Below are 20,676 nucleotides of genomic sequence, written 5' to 3'. Positions count from 1 at the left end.
TTGGTACAATAGTAGTTGTATTGGGATGATTAGAGATGAATATGGCGAATACAATGTGGTTGGAATACAACTGTTATACACTGTTCTAATTCATGAAAATCCCTGTTGGACAAGATAGAGAATGTAGCATTTAGAAATGTAAGAAGCCGTATAATAATGTCTTACGACAAGTATAATTAAGAATTTACTGTGTTTCACATCAGAATGAGGCCCATGAAACAAGAGGACTTATTACGAATATATTCTGGGAAGCTCATCTGTGATATTGATATCTGTGTTTCTTTAACACAGTGGTAAATAATGTTATTCGAGCTGATAATTACAGTTTTAGAAATGTGTAGAATTTGTATGAATTCCGCGCAACGCTACACCAGGGCTAGGTGCCCCAGCCGTCCTTAATTTAGTAGTGACAGACAAAACTTAGTCGAAAGAAGGTTGATAGTTGAAACCAACCATTACTAACGAATACTTTGATTAACCGTCACATTAAATTGGCCCCACGGCTGGAAAGGCAAGCATGTTTAGCATGACAGGGATTCGAACCTAGAGTATACAGACTGCGAACCATGAAACCATAACCAGCAGGTCACAGGTGTAGGAAGTGAGTATTGTGGTGTATTAGATACATGTATTAGGTAAATATTGTCATATTAAACATTCATGATGGTGAATGTTATTATGTACAGTAACCGAGATTATTCCTAGTTAGTTATTTTTGTGATATACTAGATAGGTATGGGCTGAGTATTGTGATACATTAGACACATGCAGATGATGGACATATGATGTATTATACACGTATACAGGGTGGATAAAGTGATATTAAACTTTTAGAGATGAATAATACCAGATAGAGTATCTGTTAGATATGAATATGTTGTTGGGTACGTATGTGGTATTGAGTTTGTTATGATTATAATGTAAAAAGCCAAAACTGGTTGAGGTTTAAGATAAATCCCATTTTAACCTTCTAACCTTTTTGAAATATTAAGTGTCTAAGCACAATATTCCAATAAGCATTTGCATGATTAGCAATAAAACATATGAAAGGACATTTTTTGTTTCAATTGAAAACGTTGTCAACATCTCTGGCGTATTTCTATTGTTAAACGTGGAGGAAATACTCTCTTCATGATTCTACAATAACTAATATCTTCTATTCTCATGGTGTTTAACATAAAAATGTTATCTGAGATATTTTCTTTTTGATGGGCTTGACATAGTTTGGTAGAAAGGGAGAACGGCTTGCAATCTGCGAGTCAACGGGAACGAAACCTCTCATCAAATGTAGTTGCTTTTTCAACTGTGGCTTCGTTATATGGTGACGGATAATCATACTATTCGTTGGTGAAGAGCTGTCAAAGCCTTGCCAGTGGGTGGTGTTCAGTAGCTGTCTTCCCTTTGGTCTATTACTTCAAAATTAGGGACACATAACACAGATACTCTCTGAATTGCTACGACAGAAAGAAAATCAGCGGAGCACCTCATCGTGATATGTATCAGTTACTTAAGATTCTCTCTTTACAGCTAAATATAAATGTAGTTGATATATGTGTAAGGGGTAAGGAATACTCTTCTTATAATCATTTATTTGATAATAAAAAGTAATTTTCTATCGAGGTAAATAAGGATGTCCTATAAACTGAAAATATTACGAATAAAAGGCCGGAAAGCCATCATAAGAGAACACGTTATTAAAGAAGAAGTTTCTCAGTAGGTTACTTATTAAAGTTTTGTATCGAAGATATGAATATTTATTAGGTTTTATGTCCTGGAAAATATAATTATTTAATTTTTAAATTTATTTCTACGATTTTTATACTCAATAAAATGAAATATATTTTGGTTTTATAGTTTTATTTCTACACTAATTTAACATTACACGTATAAATATAAAAACGTATACACTTCTTATTGTTTTGTACCTAATGTATACACTTGTCATAACAAATGCGTGTAATTTGTATAAGTAGGTATACCTAATTTTGGGGTTTCTTTCTACAACTAATTTTATTTTGCTTTATCAAGAAATTTTAACACTATCTTGTAGGCTTGGTATGGTCAGGTAGTAAGGACAGTTTACTGTCATACCAAGTATGCTTACCCTTTCACCAGTGTGGGAGTTATATAGTGACGATCAATTCCATCTATTTGTTCGTAAGAAAGATGGCGGTCGGTGGTAATGACTAGCTGTCTTCCCTCTAGTCTTACCCAGTTAAATTATGGATGGCTAGCACATATAACCCTTGTGTAGCTGTGCGCGAAATTAAAAAAAAAATAACAACAAAGAAACATTATCTCATGTCCTTCTTTTGAAGAAGAAAACCGTTTAATTTAAAACTCTGGCTTGAAGATTTATGGTAAAAATAACTGTACTATAATTCAAGTTTGATAATTATATTGTTTTATTCTGTGATTAACAAACATTTTGGAACTTGTTAAAATAAAACATTAATTTTAATGTTTTATACACACATCCACATACACACATAAAATTTCTAAGACATTTAATTTAAATTAAACTATCACTGATGGGAATCTTATTAGATTATTGAAGTGAATAGCATCGTTCTAATTCCAGAAAACAAAAGATCCTGTTTTCCTATTACTATTAAATTCGTTTTGTTTTAAATGAGGAAAATAAAACAAGAAAACATGTTTTTATTTACTATTTTAATATCATAAAACCGAGGTTTGTTTTTTTCTCGTATTTTTCATCCCTTAATTGACAACAAATAATTTCAGAATATTAAATGTTGTGGGTTTCTATGTACCATGTTTAACTGAAAGGGCAGATAACTGATATTTGTGGTATTCATCCACTGCTTTATGTTGCATCCATAATACCCCTTGATGATTGTGTTTTTACGTTTCATTGTCTAAAATCTATGAAATCAAATTGGTATTTTGAGACAGTTTCAAAGAAACCTCTTCTTGGTTCTTCTTTAATATAAAACTTTGTTTACAATCAGATGGAATGTAATATACGTAAGTTAAATGTTATTCAAGTACAATGATATATATCAGCAGCCTTAATAGTACAAGTCAATTATTCCTGAAAACGAAAGTATTTAGATTATGTAAACTGTAAGAGCCAAATATATTTCTTCCAAAGGAAAACTAAATGGGTGAACTTTGTGACTGGATATTAACTAATAATTACCTGAATAACAATACTTCTTGCTTTTAATTTTAATATTAAAGTGTTTTCTAAACATAATGTTATATCTATACACATAATTTTATATTTGGTATCTGTATAAAGATAGAATCTCAGTAAAGAATGCGCCACAGGATTCTCAACTCGCCTACACAAATATTTGCTTATTAGCATATTTTGTTACTTAAGAACCTTGAGGTGCATTTAAATTAAACACGTTTGGTTGATATATTGATTTGAAACAAGGTATTCAAATTATTACTTTGTAATATACAAATATATATATCTCATGTGAACTTATTCAATACATTTTAAATACTTTTCATTGTTTACGATGATGAACAATTTATTCTAAACTAACTGTCGTGGCTTTACGTGAAATAATCACTATATTCTCTAAATGTTTCTTAGGCACTGATATGATGATAAAATAAAATACATAAAATGTACGTCAAGTTGAGATAATGACTGGAAATTTTAAGAAAAAAGATTTTGTGAGCAATCGCAAATAAATAAAAAAGAAAACCTTTTCTTAAAATATTTCGAAAATTAACACGAAAAGATTCTTGTGAGTAAAATTTATTTTATTTTAAGTTTTGAAATATGTCTGATAGCCTATATTATAATTATTCACCATCATGCTTTCACCAGCTTTATGGTATAGTTCCACTGTTACTGTTAAATTAAATTACACCCAGTAATATCTGTATAAATTATATAAATAGTTAAAACAATATCTGTAAAAGTAATTTACAGTGTCTTAATGTATTTCCAAGTATCGTATAATTTGTTGTCTTCTAACTTACCAGAGCTCACCGAATCTCTTGCTATATTTATATGTTAACATTATACTCAGCATTCTCTCTCTCTAGGTCTTTGGGTATATATATTTTTATTCCCTGGAGGGTCAGGTACACTAGACCTCTTCTTCCTTCCATTACTTTGTGGGAATGGCCTGGTTAATACATTTAGAATGAATACGAAGTGGCTGAAGTAATAGCATAATTTTAAATCTGGTCCTCTTAAGAGCAATGTCCATTTATACTCTTCTTTCATTTTTTATTTATTTATTTTTCTTAAATAAGTCTAGAACGTAGGTGGCTTGTTTTATTTTAGCTCTATTCTATTATTATTATTTTAAATTTGATTTTATCTTAAAGATCTGATGCACCAGTTTAACGGGGAGAAGTGTTTAGGTCTTTTTTGATCATATATGAAATATGTCTAGTACGCATAACAACTCATTTTTTGGCCAGTTTTTATCAAAATATTTTATTGTACTATGGAGAAGTCTGTCTGGTATTGTTTGTGTATTTGAGTAATTGTGCATGAAATTTGAGAAAGTGGTTTTAGGTATTCCGTATGCTGATGTAATTAGTGTATTCGGTAATGTTTGGAATTTGGTTTGTATTTGTTTTTCACTTACATTTATCCATGCAGGAGCTGCATAGTCTATTACTGGTCTAGTATATTTTAATGATGTTTTCTGGTGTTGTTCCGTAGTTTTTATCAGTTAGACTCCTAGCATGGCCTGGCATGGCCAAGTGCGTAAGGCGTGCGACTCGTAAACTATCTGCGCTAGCCGTTCTGAATTTAGCAGTGTAAGACTAGAGGGAAGGCAGCTAGTCATCACCGCCCACCGCCAACTCTTGGGCTACTATTTTACCAACGAATAGTGGGATTGACCGTCACATTATAACGCTCCCACTGCTTTATGGGCGATCGCCTTAACCCACCTGGCCAAGCCAGGCCTCAAGTTCATTTAGTTTGATTTTTTTGGTGAGTAGTTGAGTATTGCAGTCATGTGTATTATTAGTGTTGGTGTTTATAATGTTGATGGCCCGGCATGGCCAAGCGTGTTAAGGCGTGCGACTCGTAATCTGAAGGTCGCGGGTTCGCATCCCCATCGCGCCAAACATGCACGCCTTCTCAGCCGTGGGGCGTTATAATATGACGGTCAATCCCATTATTCGTTGGTAAAGAATGTAGTCCAAGAGTTTGCAGTGGGTGGTGATGACAAGTTGCCTTCCCTCTAATCTTACACTGCTAAATTAGGGACGGCTAGCACAGATAGCCCTCGAGTAGCTTTCTGCGAAATTCAAAAAAACAAACAAACTTTTAATGTTGACTGGGAAATGTGGTTTATATAATTCTATGTTATTTGTTACGTGGTTGTTTATTTTATTGTGGTAATAGTTGTTCATGTCCGAGTCATTGTGTGTTTTAAGTGTGTTTTGTAATTGATGTTTGAAGGCTTCTGCTTTTTCTTTTTTGGTTTGTGCTAAGGTCTTGTTATATTCCAGTGTTAGATATTTTCTTGTCGTGGGTTCATTTGTAAATCTTTTTAAGTGTAGTCAGAACTTACTAGGGTCGGTTTGTTCGCTTAGTTGGGAGCAGAAGTAGTCCCATTTTTCTTGTTTTAGCTGTTTAATTTCTGCTCTAATTTTATATCTAATGTTGTTAATTTGTGTTTTTATTTCTTGTTGCCATGAATAGTGTTCTTAATTGTGCCCGTTGTTTTAACATTGTTAATATTTGTTTGGTTGGTTTCCGTGCATTGTTTGTGGTTGTACATTGTTTTTTTTTACTGTGTCCGTAGCTGCTTTCAGAAGGCATTTAGCATTCCGTTTGTTTGTTTATTTTTTTGAATTTCGCGAGAAACTACACGGGGAATATTGAATAATCTTCAATGAACACACCTTTTTTTTTCTACATTTCTACACATTTTGTATTTGTCATTTCTCTCCTGGGAGCCACACTACTGTTGGAAACAGTAAGGTTATCCGTAGACACAGCTTCATGTGGCGATTGAAGCCATTCACATTGATAAAGAATCAGCATGGGACTGATGCGAATTTACATTTTTCTAGGTGCTTCAAATATGTTAAGGAAAGATAGATAAGACACATAACATGAAGACTTTTACCTAATAGGATTCTTTAGACTTTTTAAAAGAGTCCACGACATACAATTTACTCTGAGTCTATCAGCCCTGGTCACAAGCGGTAGTACGAAGCTAAAACTTAAATATCTTAAATACCAGATTGTTTTCAAACAACAGCAGAAATTTATTACCATCTATATTTCCAGACGTTCTAGATGTAGCTAATAACTAGTAAGTTTCTAAAAATTCGAACACAATGATAAGATAATGAAAATATGTTGCATTGCACTCGTTTCTTTAAAGAAGGAAATGTCTTATTCAATTCTTGGTGAATTTAATACACTGACATAACAGGCAGAACACTTAATTTACAGTCCGTGTTTCGAATTGAAGAGAAGAGATAGTTTAATCCAAACACATATTATTCCGGTAGTTACACAATCTCACTAATTGTCCTTAACGTTTAATACATTAGATGTCAACATCAGTAGTATCTTATCAATGAAAGTAGATAAGAACGTATAATAATATGTCAATATCTGTGATATTCAAAGATGAAGACGATTTGAACAATATAAAAGAATTCCTGGCGCCGAATTAGATGCAACAGTCACATTAATGGTTAGTCCTCTTTAGGACAGTGCCAAGTTTACAGACATCCAAAACTAAAATTCTGTGTTCGATTCCCCGCAGTGGAGATAGCAAATAGCCCAATATGGCTTTGCTCTAAGAGAAGTAAACATATTTTTTTTGTATGGTGTTAAGATAAAGACATTATTAGACCCATTATCAGGCAAATGCCACTAACGACACTATGAGGTAACTTACATTGTTTGAAGCAAATGCATTCAATTATTAATATCGTGTAAAGTTATGTAATGTTTAGAATTTTCCTTTCTTTGTTTGTTTCTTAAATTTCTTGCAAAGATACAAGAGGGCTATCTGCGCTAGCCTTTTCCTAATTTAGCAGTGTAAGACTAGAGAAAAGGCAGCTAGTCATCACCACCCACCGCCAGCTTTTGTGTTACTGTTTTACCAACAAATAGTGGGAGGGACCGTTACATTATACCGCACCCATGGCTGAAAGGGCTATCATATTTGGTGCGAAGGGGGGATTGGAACCTGCTACCTTTAGATTACGAGGCGAACGCCTTAACCAACCTGCCTATGCGGGCTCCAAGTACAAAGGTACACAGTGGACAACCTATTCTTTGCCCAAAACGAGTATAGAAACCTGGATTTTAGCAGTGTGAGTCTGCATACATGCTAAATTTGACATTTTTGTACGAACTTTTTCTGAATTAGTATAAACTAGTTTACTAAGACCTCTTTTACACTGGTCAAAGTATTTTGTTTCATGACATTAACCAGAAATGATATTTTCTTAAACTCACAACACTCAGGAAAATTAACTGAATTAATTAAAATTATTGGACCAGTACCTGAAGGTGTTTGTTGTGCGAATAATGTTTTATTGTTTAAAATCAGGTAAATATGGCACTGATACTGGGCTTAAAGAAATGCCCGTTAAAATACATCAGCATGTTAAATTTAAGTTAGTATTATAAATAATAAAAAGATTTCCAACAATGGTGGTTTATGAAACGAATATAAAGTAGTGGCAATTGATATACTTCTTAAAAATGAAAAAATCTGTGATGACGAGAAACCCTCTTGAAATAAAAATGTTTCCTGAAGGCGAGTGGTATAGGTATTAAAATAAGGTGTAGTAGGTCATTCTCAGATTAACAAAAAACTACATAAGCGTTATCCGCCAAATATTTAGCAATGCAAGAACTAGAGGAAAGGCAGATAGTCTCCACCACCCACTAGTGACTCTGGGCTACTCTTCTATCAATAAAGAGTGGGATTGACATTTATAGTATAACGGTCCACGGTGTAAAGGTCGAGCATGTTTGGTGTGATGGGGATTCAAACCCATCATCCTCAGATTACACGTCGAATTCCCTAACTAACTAGTTATGCCGGAGGGCAAAATAGATGGAAAAAGTGTTTTGTACGAAGAAAAGTATATATATATATATATGTAAGTTTCCTTTAAAATATAATTTTCTACTGTAATGAAATAATTTGGGTATATGCATTCGCTTTCTATTCATGTAATTTATATTTATTTTTTAACATAACAATTAAATAGCAGAGCCAAACTACGAACTGGCATGCCACTTTCTTGGAGAAGCACTTCCCACTTCTAGGAGAAACCTCTCATGCCCTAAAAGAAGCCAGTCCCTTCCAAGGAGAAGCCTCTCAATAGGTCGAAAAGGCCCTTTGCTATGTACCACTAGTCCAATATCATATACATTACATTCTAGACTTTATTGTTCAATCACACATAGTTTGGATTTCAAATAACTGTTTTTGAAATGCTATAGAATGGTTAGAGCACCTATTTAACAGGAAATGCTTAAATCTAAAGGGATCCTGTTCCTATCAAAGGTATTTTGTAGTATAAAAAATTGTTCATTTCAAATAAAAGTCCTTATTACGGGAATTGAGTGTCACTGGTATTTTACAGATTCAGAATCTGAGTTCGATTGGCGTTAGTGACGTGAACGATGGAGCCCTAAAAATGTTGAGACAGCTTATGATTTGTAGTCTCATGAGTAATTTTTACTCTGATGACAAAACTGGAAAGAGACGTTTCGATACACTTGGTTTTTCCAAGTGCAGCTATCCTAATAATTGTTACTAAGTTATAGCTTCCGTCGTTTGTAGTATGCTAACTGTAGCAAACCAACAATATAAAATTGTCACTCTAGGTTGCGTTGGTTACCATTTATAAGCTTAGTGAGAGATGTTCTAGAAATTTCAGTTAAGTAAAAAATACCTGAAGATAGGAACGCTAGAAAATAAGGAAAATGGGTAGGAATTTCGCAATATTTATTTAACAATGTACGTTACATACATTTCTAAATATATATTTAACTAAAAAAAATCTATGTTAAAACAAGTAGATATTAGTCATCCCGTAACAACAACTAGAAAAGGATTTCTTAAAATGGGTTATTCTGTGAACTTATCAATGGCCTGAAAACTGTATAACATATTATAAATCGAATGATAGTTTGGGATTCACATAAATGTGTTAGTATTTTAAGCGAAATGTCTTGCTAAATAGTTTACATGAATAAATCAGTTATACCAGTTTTCATTCTTCTGAAATTCCTTCATAAACAAATACTTACTATGTGAATAAAAGCCTTTCAAATAACTCTACATATAAAATACTCTCCCGCTCTATTTAGCATAGTTTTTCATTTTTAGGAACTCTCATTAATAAAGGACACAATTCCCTGAAATCTGTACAAATAAGTAACAGTAATGAATTTATTATATATTGGATTAACAGTTAATACTTTAAACAACGAGATTTGTAAATACAACAACAATATTAAGTTAGTAGCTTTTGTTCTAAATGATTCTGAAATTACTATTTTAAAAGAGACAACTGTGTGAGTAAATAACATTTGAAAACATACATATACTATTGTATCGAGTTTTAGTGTCTAAATCAATCAATTAAGATTAACTCTTAAATATTAAATAAACATTCCTCTAAATATATCGCATACAACTGATTTGTTAGATGTAATATTTTATATAACACTAGGTTCAACTATTTGTCTAAAGAATAGAAAAATCTTCACATAAATATTTTCAGCCACATAATTCTCGAATTATATTTTATTTTCGATGATATCGTAGAACAGAAGTCAAACGATAAGAATCATAAAAGAAATAAAAAAAACAAGTTTAAATATCAGCAAGTTTATAATGCATTGTATATTTTGACTTAGAGTTCATCAAGTTCTGACAAACCAGGACAAACCAATACATTCATAGCAATGTTTGTATATGAAATATAATGATAATACATGTAGATAGTTAGTAAATAGAAACAGTTAGTATCCAAAGAAAATTATTTTACTTTTCAATGTTTAATGTTAGGGTCTCATTAAATCTTAAACACCTCATTAAAGACAAGTCCTGATTAGTCAAAAAAATACATCTATATTCCAGTTTACATTATTCTACTATGTTACTATAGACGTCAGAGCATATGTCAATTATTCAATGAGACACTAACATATAGCATTTTACTTCATCAAATTGTTTTCATAAGACAGCTGATGAATATCTCTGTGTCACTATACTTTTAAATGGGTTAAAGAAATCTTTATCAAAGCAGTTACAGATGAACAAACATTACGATACTTAAATATATATATAATGTATTGATTAAAACGTAAGTGAAGGCTGTGCTGATGCAATAGTTTTAAAACATCTGCAATTAACAAGTATTAAGAAAGTCACTTCTGATGTTCAAAACATCCGTAACTATTTCCCGTGCTGTTCCCGTCAAAATTTCTTGATATAAATGGTTGTGTAAGTTGTGTTTCAGTGAAAAATATAGTCACAAGTATCCCTATGAAAAGATAAAAACAATCAAACAGGCGTATGGGAATAAAATTAAAAATTATTTGTAATTACGCAATCACGTAATATATGTTCATTAATTTATAAAATATTTCACTGTCATTTATATTACATGATAAATGTATGTTAATATCATGGTGAATATGTGGTGATAGCTCTAATCCATCAATTAAGTAACTGAAATTAATTTTCATTATTGCATTGTTCACGAGAAAACATTGCTGCTCTTAATGTAATTTTACCAATACCTTTTGCTTTTTTTAAGCTTTATCTGAAAGGACGAGTGCATTTTACTTAATAGCTGAACTTATTGGACCAGTTAGGAAACAAATATTATAAAGACTTCCTTGCTCTTGAATGTCTCAGATTGCGACTGTTTTAAGTATCATAAAAACACGGTAGGTTATTTGCATTGTGAATCAGACATTTATTTACTTTTTTTTTCTAAGAAAACAAATGATAAAAAAACCAACGCTGATGTTTAAAACACAGTAAAATAGAACACTGTTTGTTTCTAAACTAAAACAAAATCATTCTTACCTGTAAAAGAAACAGTCGCTGTGACACAAAATGTAGCAAACCATCCCATCGAAGAAATAATACGATAGATAAATAACGATCAGAAAAATAAGGAAGCCGTCTGAAATACAAAGTCATGAATTATTAGTTTAAACTCGTTATGTTTACTTAATGTGTTGTAGAAATATATCAACTTTATTTCTGATAATTTCAAATCTAGAAGACAACGTGGTTTTTAGGGTAATTACACTTTCACAAAGAGATTTGGTCTTTAAAGAAAGTATGTATAGCTGAATAATTTCTTTATAGAAACATTTATTAAGTTTTGTTTTAGCAATAAAAAATTGATACAATGTTGTGTACTTACTGATGTAAAAATTACCATTCCGAAAATTTCAGAAGTGTATTTAAAACCAAAACTTCAGCAACAGAAGCCGGAATACAAACAAAAACCAAGGAAAATGTAAAAGAGAGCCCACAAATCCAGATCATGTACATAACTTTTTCTTCAAGAGATGTCGCCACCATAATGAACAGTAATACTGTCTTTATTCCCAGCAAGAGAAGACTCGTCAAGTAAAATATAATATATTATAACTTAAAGGGACTAAAGTTAAAAAAAAACGAATTTAAAATACAAGAAACATAAAACAACACCTATAAAAAAAATAAAAATCATTATATTTAATCCAGAGACATGTCCTTGTTTTAAGTACACATTATTCGGTCGAGAGTTTGGATTAAGTGAATGTTTCTTACACTTTCATTTCCGTGAGAAAAACTGATCAAATCGACTGTTTAGGAAAGTAATCATAAAGTGTTCGTATAATTATTTTATTTGCGTTAAGCTAAACTATTTTAAACACTTTTACAAAATAATGTTTTTTTACAACAATATTTTCACTATTTTAGTATCTCTGAGTATTATTACACTGAAACATTTTCGCTTTATGTACAAAGCAAAGAATGGACTATGTTGTTATATGGCAGAACTCGGACAAAATTTTTATTTTTACAAACTCTCTATCTTACTGCTTAACCATAAAGATTTTATACATTTAACACAACAAATATTATTTTAATAATTTTTAATAACAACATAAGTTCAATCACTTCCCCTTTACACGATTTTACCTTGTAAAATATTTTGTCCTGAATTAAGCCCACAGTCACCCGGCTGAGAGCATGAACAGCTCCAGCTACAGAACCAACGACAGATAGAAATGTATCGTCTTCTATAAACTTCTGTCCATATGTCTGAAAAAGAATAAGAAAGTAATTTTGAAATGAAAAGCAAATTTATTTCATGACTCAGGTTAGTTTGTTTTAACACAGTCCTAGAGTTGTTATTTAGTTTTTAAATATTTAGTTTTAGAGCGTTAAGAGGATATATCTCCAGAGGTTCTATATATGTGGTTGAAACTAAATTATTTTTATAATTTGGTTGAAATTTAACATACGTCCACACAAATTTTACTATTCAGAATTAAAAGATTCCCAGCTCGCTTAACGAAAACTACCACAAGTAAATAAGTCTAACTTTTTCATATCATGTGATGAAGATTCACTTTGCAGTCTTAAGTTTCTTTAATAAACTGTTTAATTTAGACTCATCTAACCTGTTTAATTTGTTGTGGTAATTCTTTATATATGAGCAATCCAATCAGCAGAATGTCACCGGTAAAACTTGCCATTATCAGATACAGAGCAGGAACACTTTCTATAATTTCATCGTTATAAAAGTATCTGAAAGAATGTTGAACGTTTACCTGTTAATAAAAAACTAAAGTGACGTAAGGATTAATTTAATACTACAGTGATGAGATTGAACAACATCACTTCATTTAACGCGGACATATTTATGAGGTTAGAAACCAAGTTTCGACAATAGAGATAGTCCAAGGTGTAGCTTTATGTTTAACTATAAACAATAAAACCAACACACAAAACTAATAAATAAAACTCATGGTTAAATTATAGCTTCAATTCTTGATGTGATACAATATTTGTGTCTTTCGAACTCTTTGTTCCAGCCTGGTATCTAAAACGTCATTCACATTGTTTAAACAACTAGCATTTAATATTTCTAAGTTTCATGAATTTAATGAAAGAACAATCTATGACATATAACCCTTTGAAAATATTGCAAATATTTTAGAATAAAATTAATTAATAATGATTTCAAACAAAAAATGTGAAGAATCTGGTATTTACGACTAGCTGGGGTACTCGTACACTGGACGGCATTTATGTATATTCATGATTAATGAAAGGTTGTCTTAGAACATGAAAACTTGTTTCCTTTATATATAATTTCAAGAAAACGCCCGTAAAAACAAAAAAAAAAGAAACCATAACTTTGCATATATCTCCTCATGGACCCAACAAACCTTCATGCCAAATATAATAAAGGTCCTACAAAGGAGCAAAGTAGTGGTTACAAAACCGAGCAAAACATTCATATGTCAACAACCTGCTAAGTATTTACGTGGACATGCAACAGACAAAACTATCATATTTATGATGGTGCCAGCGCTTTACATCCGTGTGAGATGTATTCATGACGTCATATTTGTACCCTGAGAATAAAAAAAAGTTCTACGTGATTAGAAACGGAGACGAAACGGGAAAAGTGTGACGTCTAAACTAAATCTACATGTACACAGAGTAAAATTTCGTAAAGTTGAGTATTGCACATCGCGCGGTAACTTTTTTTCAGTGTCATATAAGTAAGAGTTCCATTACAGCATGATTTTACAATATTTATAATTTTCTTTCAAAATGTTCTAAATATTTGGGACTTGTACAGTTGAAAAATAACTATTAAAATAAAAGGATAAAGCATTTACATGATTTTGAGTAAAAGGAAAATAGGGTAGTGGAAAACTGAAACTAGTTGACAGTGTTTTATCTGTAGAAGCGTCACGAAAGATTACAGAAATTTGTAACTCACCCATCAGAAGCAGGTTGGATATTATTAAGGTTTACAAAGAGCGTCAGCACACTATTCATAAAAAGAGGAGTTACAGATAACCCTGAAGCAACTATCCCTGTCACGAAGCCTTTCTTGTTGGGAAACAACTGTGGAAAACAATGTTAATTTATTTTCTGTCGTGTCTTTTGAAATAATCAAGTTAAATGTTATGTCACTTTGTAAGTTTAGAAACGTATTATATGAACTATATATTATCTGGTTATTAGTGGCAACGATATGTATTTACATCAACAGACACATCCATTTTATTATAAATTTACAGGATTATTCATAAGTGTATAAGAAAAGAAAGCGAAACCACGTCTACACAATAGTGATGGTACGAGCATACCATACGTCAAAATATGTTGGGGCACTAACCACTATCGCCACCTTGTTCTATATTTTAACCTCAATTGTCATATCTAACTTCAAAAATGATTTTTTTGCGAAATCAAGTTTCACCAACGTAGTGGCAGAGAACAAGCACTGAAGGCAGTCAAACGTCAGTAAATTCCATTGTGAATCAACCAAAATAAAGGTCATTCATGAAATGTATTCGTGATGTATTCACATAGTAATAATTATTAGAAATCAACTGGTTGTTTTAGTTGTTTTGAATTAAGCACAGGTGTATAAAATTGCCAAATTTATACAGCTACCAAAAGGTATCATAACCTGTTTTTAGCTTTAAGTCCTCAGACATAGTGTTCTGCCAGTGAGAGATAAACATCAAATAGATTAACAAGTAATATGTAGAAAAAGCAAGTTGGTAACACCACGATCCAAACGTATTTTAAAACATATTGCTTAGCAACAAAATTATAACTTTATATTGTTGTTAGTTTATGTACTTAAAGTAGAAAATAAAATGTATACAAAAATTAAAAAAATCTTGATTTATTAATTTATAAGATTTCACTTATACATTTATAAACTTTCAAGGTATCCCCATCATGGCCCCTTTCAACCCCTTCCTGACGTGGGAGTGACACATTCCCAGCGGAATAATTACTGCTTCCCTTCTCATAAGTGTTTAGAAGTATGTTGAATTCAAGAATTACTACAATTCGAAGATTTACTATATCGTGTTACTATTGTATGTTAGCTATGGACGTTGACATAGATATATAAATGTATATATTTACATGTATGTTGCTTTATAGCTATTGAAATAAAATAGTTAAATGATATTTTTAAACAAATGAAATATGAAATTATATGTTTTAATATTTCTAATTGAGATATTTTCGAAACAACTGTGCTCACCTCGACAGCAGTTATCACTGGGTGGCCAAAACAACAGACAAGTCCCAAAGTATCAATCACTCCATAAGTGATCATGGTTGTTACGAGGCTGTGTTGTATACTCCAGTACGTTACTGCTATCCCAAAACCAACAGATGAAAATGTTTTTATTTAACTTGAATAAATACGACAGCACGAGAACTAAGAGAATTACACACACATAACATTCACATTAACAAAAAGTATATATTACATATAGAGCTGTTTTAAGATATAAACAAAGATTACCATCTCTCGTATTCCATTTTATTTGATATCTGCTATACCAACACAGTGTCATTATTTTGGATTTTTTTGTTCCTTTATATATTCAGTATATCTTTCTTGTACACTTTTGCGCCACCATTTCTAATCTTCCTACTTAATACCAACATATTTCATAATCATATATCGCAACGTCATCTTCGGAAATATCTCTTAAGACATTTAGTAGAATTACCTTAAACAAATAAAACTCTTTTTTTTTCCCGGATTTATTGATGTACTTTAGTTGACAGTTACGTGCTATTTCTGGTGCTCCTCTTTTGGTAAAATTGTTATGACTACAAATTAACTGGTATTTTTCTGTTCAGATACTTAAAAAGTCCTCACAATACTTTTTCCTATATTGTTAATTTCCATTCTCCCAATATATTTTCATCTTCAATGTTTCATCTTCAGAGTTGAAAAAATATTACATTATCATCAATCTACAACAGTAAAGTGTTTTGTTATATGTCGGTTTATTAGTATTATTTGACAGATAATGTAATTTCAGTTCAGGTTATGATAAGAAGTTAATATGTTTCTTAAATAAATGTTTACTATACCTACGCTCACTTTCAAGCCTATTTTCAAATACTTTAATGTGTGTGTGTGTTTTTTTCATATAGCAAAGCCACAAATGTCTATCAACTTATCCCACTGAGGGAAATCGAACCTCTGATTCTAGCGTTTACACTTTAATTATCAACGTAAGCTCTGAAATGAAAGTATGATTAACTTATGAACATACTTAATGATCGAGTATATGAATAGCAAGACAACAACATCAATAATTCTCACTTCTTTCAGTAAATAACTTTTCTATCTATTGTTTCTATTCTTTATTATTATTATTACATATAAATATAAACATGCATCTTACCAAAAAATACAAGAACCAATAATAATGCTCCAGCGACGTTCAATGAGACAACCTGGTTTGCCTCTAAAGTAAAACAATGAACATGTAGAGATAAATGCATAGAAAATCCATCTAGTTTCTTCATATGTTGTGTCCTTCTTGACTCTGTTTTAGGTAAGAAGTTATGTAAGGAGTAATGTTTTAAACGTTAGTACTGTACCGAGTGCCAGATAAATCAGGAAACATCCAGCAACTGTCACCAAGAGTCGAACTTCCATTCTGTTAATTTTCTGTACGAATGAAACCAGTACTCTATAGTTTTAACGAAATTAAGAAAATAATTGTCAATAGTTATTCACATCTATATAGAGCATTTTACTAATCACACCATACAACTACAACTGTAAAACGTGTACTGATTATTTGGTCTTAAGTTGTGCACGGTTTACCTTATTTGCTTCAAATATTTTATTAGATCTACAGTTGAGATCGAAGATTGCGTAATCCTAATATAATATCGAATAATAAGGAACGTGCAATACACGATACATCTGGCTTATTTTAATAAGTGTAACTGTTTGGTGAATCAAAGCTTCAGAATAAATATAAAACCTGCATGTATAAAACTGGAATTAAAAAAATGGTATCTAACAAAAGGAAATCTGGAATATATCAAAGTCATTGTAAACCGTAGAAATTTTTAACTTCGCGTGATTAGTAAAGTAAAAGTCTCTATGAAACGAGAGTAAAGAGTAAAATTTGTAATGTTTACACTGTAACTGTTCTGAATTATTTTCCACTACTGCTTTGTTTGTTTTGGAATTTCGCACAAAGATACTCGAGGGATATCTGTGCTAGCCGTCCCTAATTTAGCAGTGTAAGACTAGAGGAAAGGCAGCTAGTCATCACCACCCACCGCCAACTCTTGGGCTACTCTTTAATTAACGAATAGTGGGATTAACCGTCATGATTATAACGCCCCCACAGCTGTGAGGGCGAGGATGTTTAGCGCGACGCGGGCGCGAACCGCCACTCTCGGATTAAGAGTCGCACGCCTTACGCGCTTGGCCATGCCAGGCCTCCGCTACTTCTATAAATATAACAAGAATAGCTACTTACAGAGTCCAATTTTGTTTCTTCCATTTTTAAAAAAAATATTTTGGACAAAAAAGTAATAGTTATTTTAACCGTAACTGAAAATATGATACACGAAGTCTAAGAAACACTGTGACTTCACAGATGGGGAAATAACTTTTATCAAATTATTTTTATTCTTGTATGACAACTGTTCTATTTGGTGCTTGTGCACAACTCAATAAATATAGATGAACAGGTATAACAAGGTAAAACCTTGTGTTTTAGAACAGATGGCTTCAATCATTGATGTGAGTGTAATCTTTTTTTATTATTTTACAGTTATGGACATAAACAAGATAGAAATGATGTAAAAATTTGTATATGTATTGAGCTCGTTGGAAAATTACTCTTCTATCATAAAGGAAAGAATAATTTACATTCCAGAGATGACGAAAATCCCATTTGTAGAGAAAAATATATGTGTAAAAACGACAATTATGCATAGAGAAAACTCTATGAAGAGGAGCGAACAACGTTTCAACCTTCTTCGGTCATCGTCAGATTCACAAAGAAAAAAGGAGGAAACTGATCTGTATCTGACCACATGTTTGAAGGGGATTGTGTAATTCAGTGTAGAAATGTAGAGGATGTTCTTTGATGTGATTTTATTTATTAATATGGGTATAAAGGTGTTTCTTTGAGCTTTCTTCTTCCATGGAACAACTGAGCTTCAGGTTATACAGGGAGTCAAACAGCAGCTAGCAACATCTTCATGTTAGAGAGAGCATCCTTATTGACTGAAAGCCTTCGCTTGTGGAGATATGACTGGATCTTTTTGCAGGACAACTCTGCAATCCACAATACCCGCAGGACAAAAGGACTTTTTTATGGCGAATAATGTGATTTTTTTAGACCATCCAGCGTGTTCGCCCGAACTGAACCCCATTGAAAATGTTTGGGGGTGGAAGTCTATAGGAATGGATCTCAATTCCAAACGGTGCATGATCTTCGTGAAGCCGTCTTCACCACTTGGAAGAATATTCCAGCCAGATTTCTGCAAACTCTCATATCGACCATGCCAAAGCGAATGTTTGCGGTTATTCGCAATGAAGGCCGTAAAACTCACTACTAAGACCTCTTGTTGGACATTTCATACCCTGTTTAGGACTTCTTTTGGTATGGTCTTAATCTTTGACCAGCTAGTATTTAGGTTAATTTCATAGTGTTCACATTTTCCCTATTATTCATTTTTTTATTTTCCCTTTTCTTATTTTCATCTTTCGAAGCTCTACTCAAATAAATGGTTGAATACAACGCAAAATGCGTAATTTTTCTTTATGTTCATGGGGCTTTAAGATATTGGCCAGCAGTGCACATGACGTAAGAAAACAATACACATATACTGACGTAACAATTTTGAACACTAAATTATTTCTCTAAAATTACCTTTAAATATTTAATCTTTTTCTATCAAATAAAAATTCTGTTGTCTACACTAAACTTACCATCAATAATATTCCCAACTGTTGTTTTGTATGAATACTTGAAAGTACTATCTATTCAAAGTTAATAATGCTAGCATGAGAAGGAAAAGTGTGTTTCACATTCTTAATAGTTTGTGACAAGCGTTCTACTTCCCTGTTTTATAAAAGATTCACTTAACCATTGTTTTAATTTGTTCTCTCCTTGTGGTTAGAGAAATTTGCTCATGTTCTTTTAAAATATTTCATTTGCAGCCAGTGGTTAATAAGAATCAGTGTTTTCTGATGAAAAGTACAACATATTTTGTGTAAAGAAAATTCTTGATTTGTTTTGATTTAGAATATTTCTGGTTCTTGTGGTTTCAATACTGCTGTACTTCGTTTGTTTATAAAATATCAAGTTGAGCCCAATTTACTACTTATTGTGAATACACAATTACAGAATTAAGAAAACAGAAAGAAATGTAATATTTGATATAGTGATTCACGATTTTTAAATAATATTATTTGTTCACCAATACATCCATTACTATCTCAAGAAATTCATTAAAATGAAGCATAAACATTTTACTATTTCAACTTTAGTTTGGTTTGAATTTCGCACAAAGCTACTCGAGGGCTATCTGTGCTAGTCGTCCGTAATTTAGCAGTGTAAGACTAGAGGGAAGGCAGCTAGTCATCACCAGCTATCGCCAACTCTTTGCTTACTCTTTACCAACGAATAGTGACCGTTACATTATAACGCCCCACGACTGAAAGAGCAAGCATGTTTGGTATGACAGGATTCGAATCCGTGACCCTTAGATGACGAGTTTAGTGCCTTAACCACCTGGCCATACCGGGCCATGTCATCCATTAAACTTGTAGAATTATAAATTTAAAATCAAGTGTTCCATCCTTGTTCTGGTACAACAATAATCTGGTACAGCAGAACTTTTTACTTTAGCTGCATAATAAATAGACGAGCCATTGCTACACCTTTTGAAGATTTTGTCAATTTTTTAAACATATTTAAACCTTCAAGTTGTATATTTTTTTTGATCACATTTGAACTTTTTCAAATAAGTTTCATTCAACTCGCAGTAAAGATATATGATTCCGTTAACCAGCAAATGGTCTAAAATACCTAAAATAATGCTCATCTGTTTATAAAGGGTAATGTTCGTGCTGTTTATATAACTGTATATTGTCCCATTACCTAAGTCATCACTACATTATTATTCCAGTTTACTAAATAAAAAATTTTGGAATATAGTTCCATACTGTTCTATTTCATTAATGTTGTATAACTAAGTCTGTTACTGCTTGTCTTCATCGTATATGAAGAAAGGGCTGTGTTACTACATTGTCATTATGTAGCTCGAGAGCTGCGAAAACGGACAATGACCCACTTTATATCGGATCCAGCTCGAGAAACAGGGATGGCTTCTGTTTTCATGAAGAAAACGGTCTCTATTCTAAGAAAGATTTGAGCGACATCTTTGAAGTTTGAAAAAAGTCGTGACACATTTACCAGCTCCCAGATACCGGAGACATATGAAGTGAACCAGCACAAGATTCTGATTTCACTCGGTAACGAAATCGGTGACAGGACAAAACGGACAGACTGTGGCCCTGTTTTGCAGTCTATTATCGTTTTGATATAGTACTGCAGTCATTAACTGTAAATGTCCAAGAAGTTACAGAAAGATAAAATCACCAAACGCGATA

The 20,676-nt window shown here is 32.2% G+C and overlaps 1 protein-coding gene across 1 annotated transcript in view; it reads right to left on the bottom strand.

Annotated features, from left to right (window-relative positions):
- Positions 1–12,715, bottom strand: part of LOC143243724 (uncharacterized) — a gene marked incomplete at its 3' end in the record, with an annotated part of 38,088 nt that extends 25,373 nt beyond the window's left edge. The window contains exons 1-2 of the mRNA XM_076487365.1: positions 12,641–12,715; positions 12,156–12,278 (exon numbers count right to left, since the gene is read on the bottom strand). Of these exons, the coding sequence (XP_076343480.1) occupies positions 12,156–12,278; positions 12,641–12,715 (198 nt within the window). The remainder of the gene's footprint in view (positions 1–12,155; positions 12,279–12,640) is intronic.
- Positions 12,716–20,676: the final 7,961 nt, after the last annotated feature.

Source organism: Tachypleus tridentatus, unplaced genomic scaffold (genome assembly GCF_004210375.1).
Source record: "Tachypleus tridentatus isolate NWPU-2018 unplaced genomic scaffold, ASM421037v1 tig00037297_pilon, whole genome shotgun sequence".
In the NCBI taxonomy this organism is placed as follows: Eukaryota; Metazoa; Arthropoda; class Merostomata; order Xiphosura; family Limulidae; genus Tachypleus; species Tachypleus tridentatus.
Note: the sequence above shows the minus strand (reverse complement) of the source record. Positions and strands in the feature narration are given on the sequence as shown.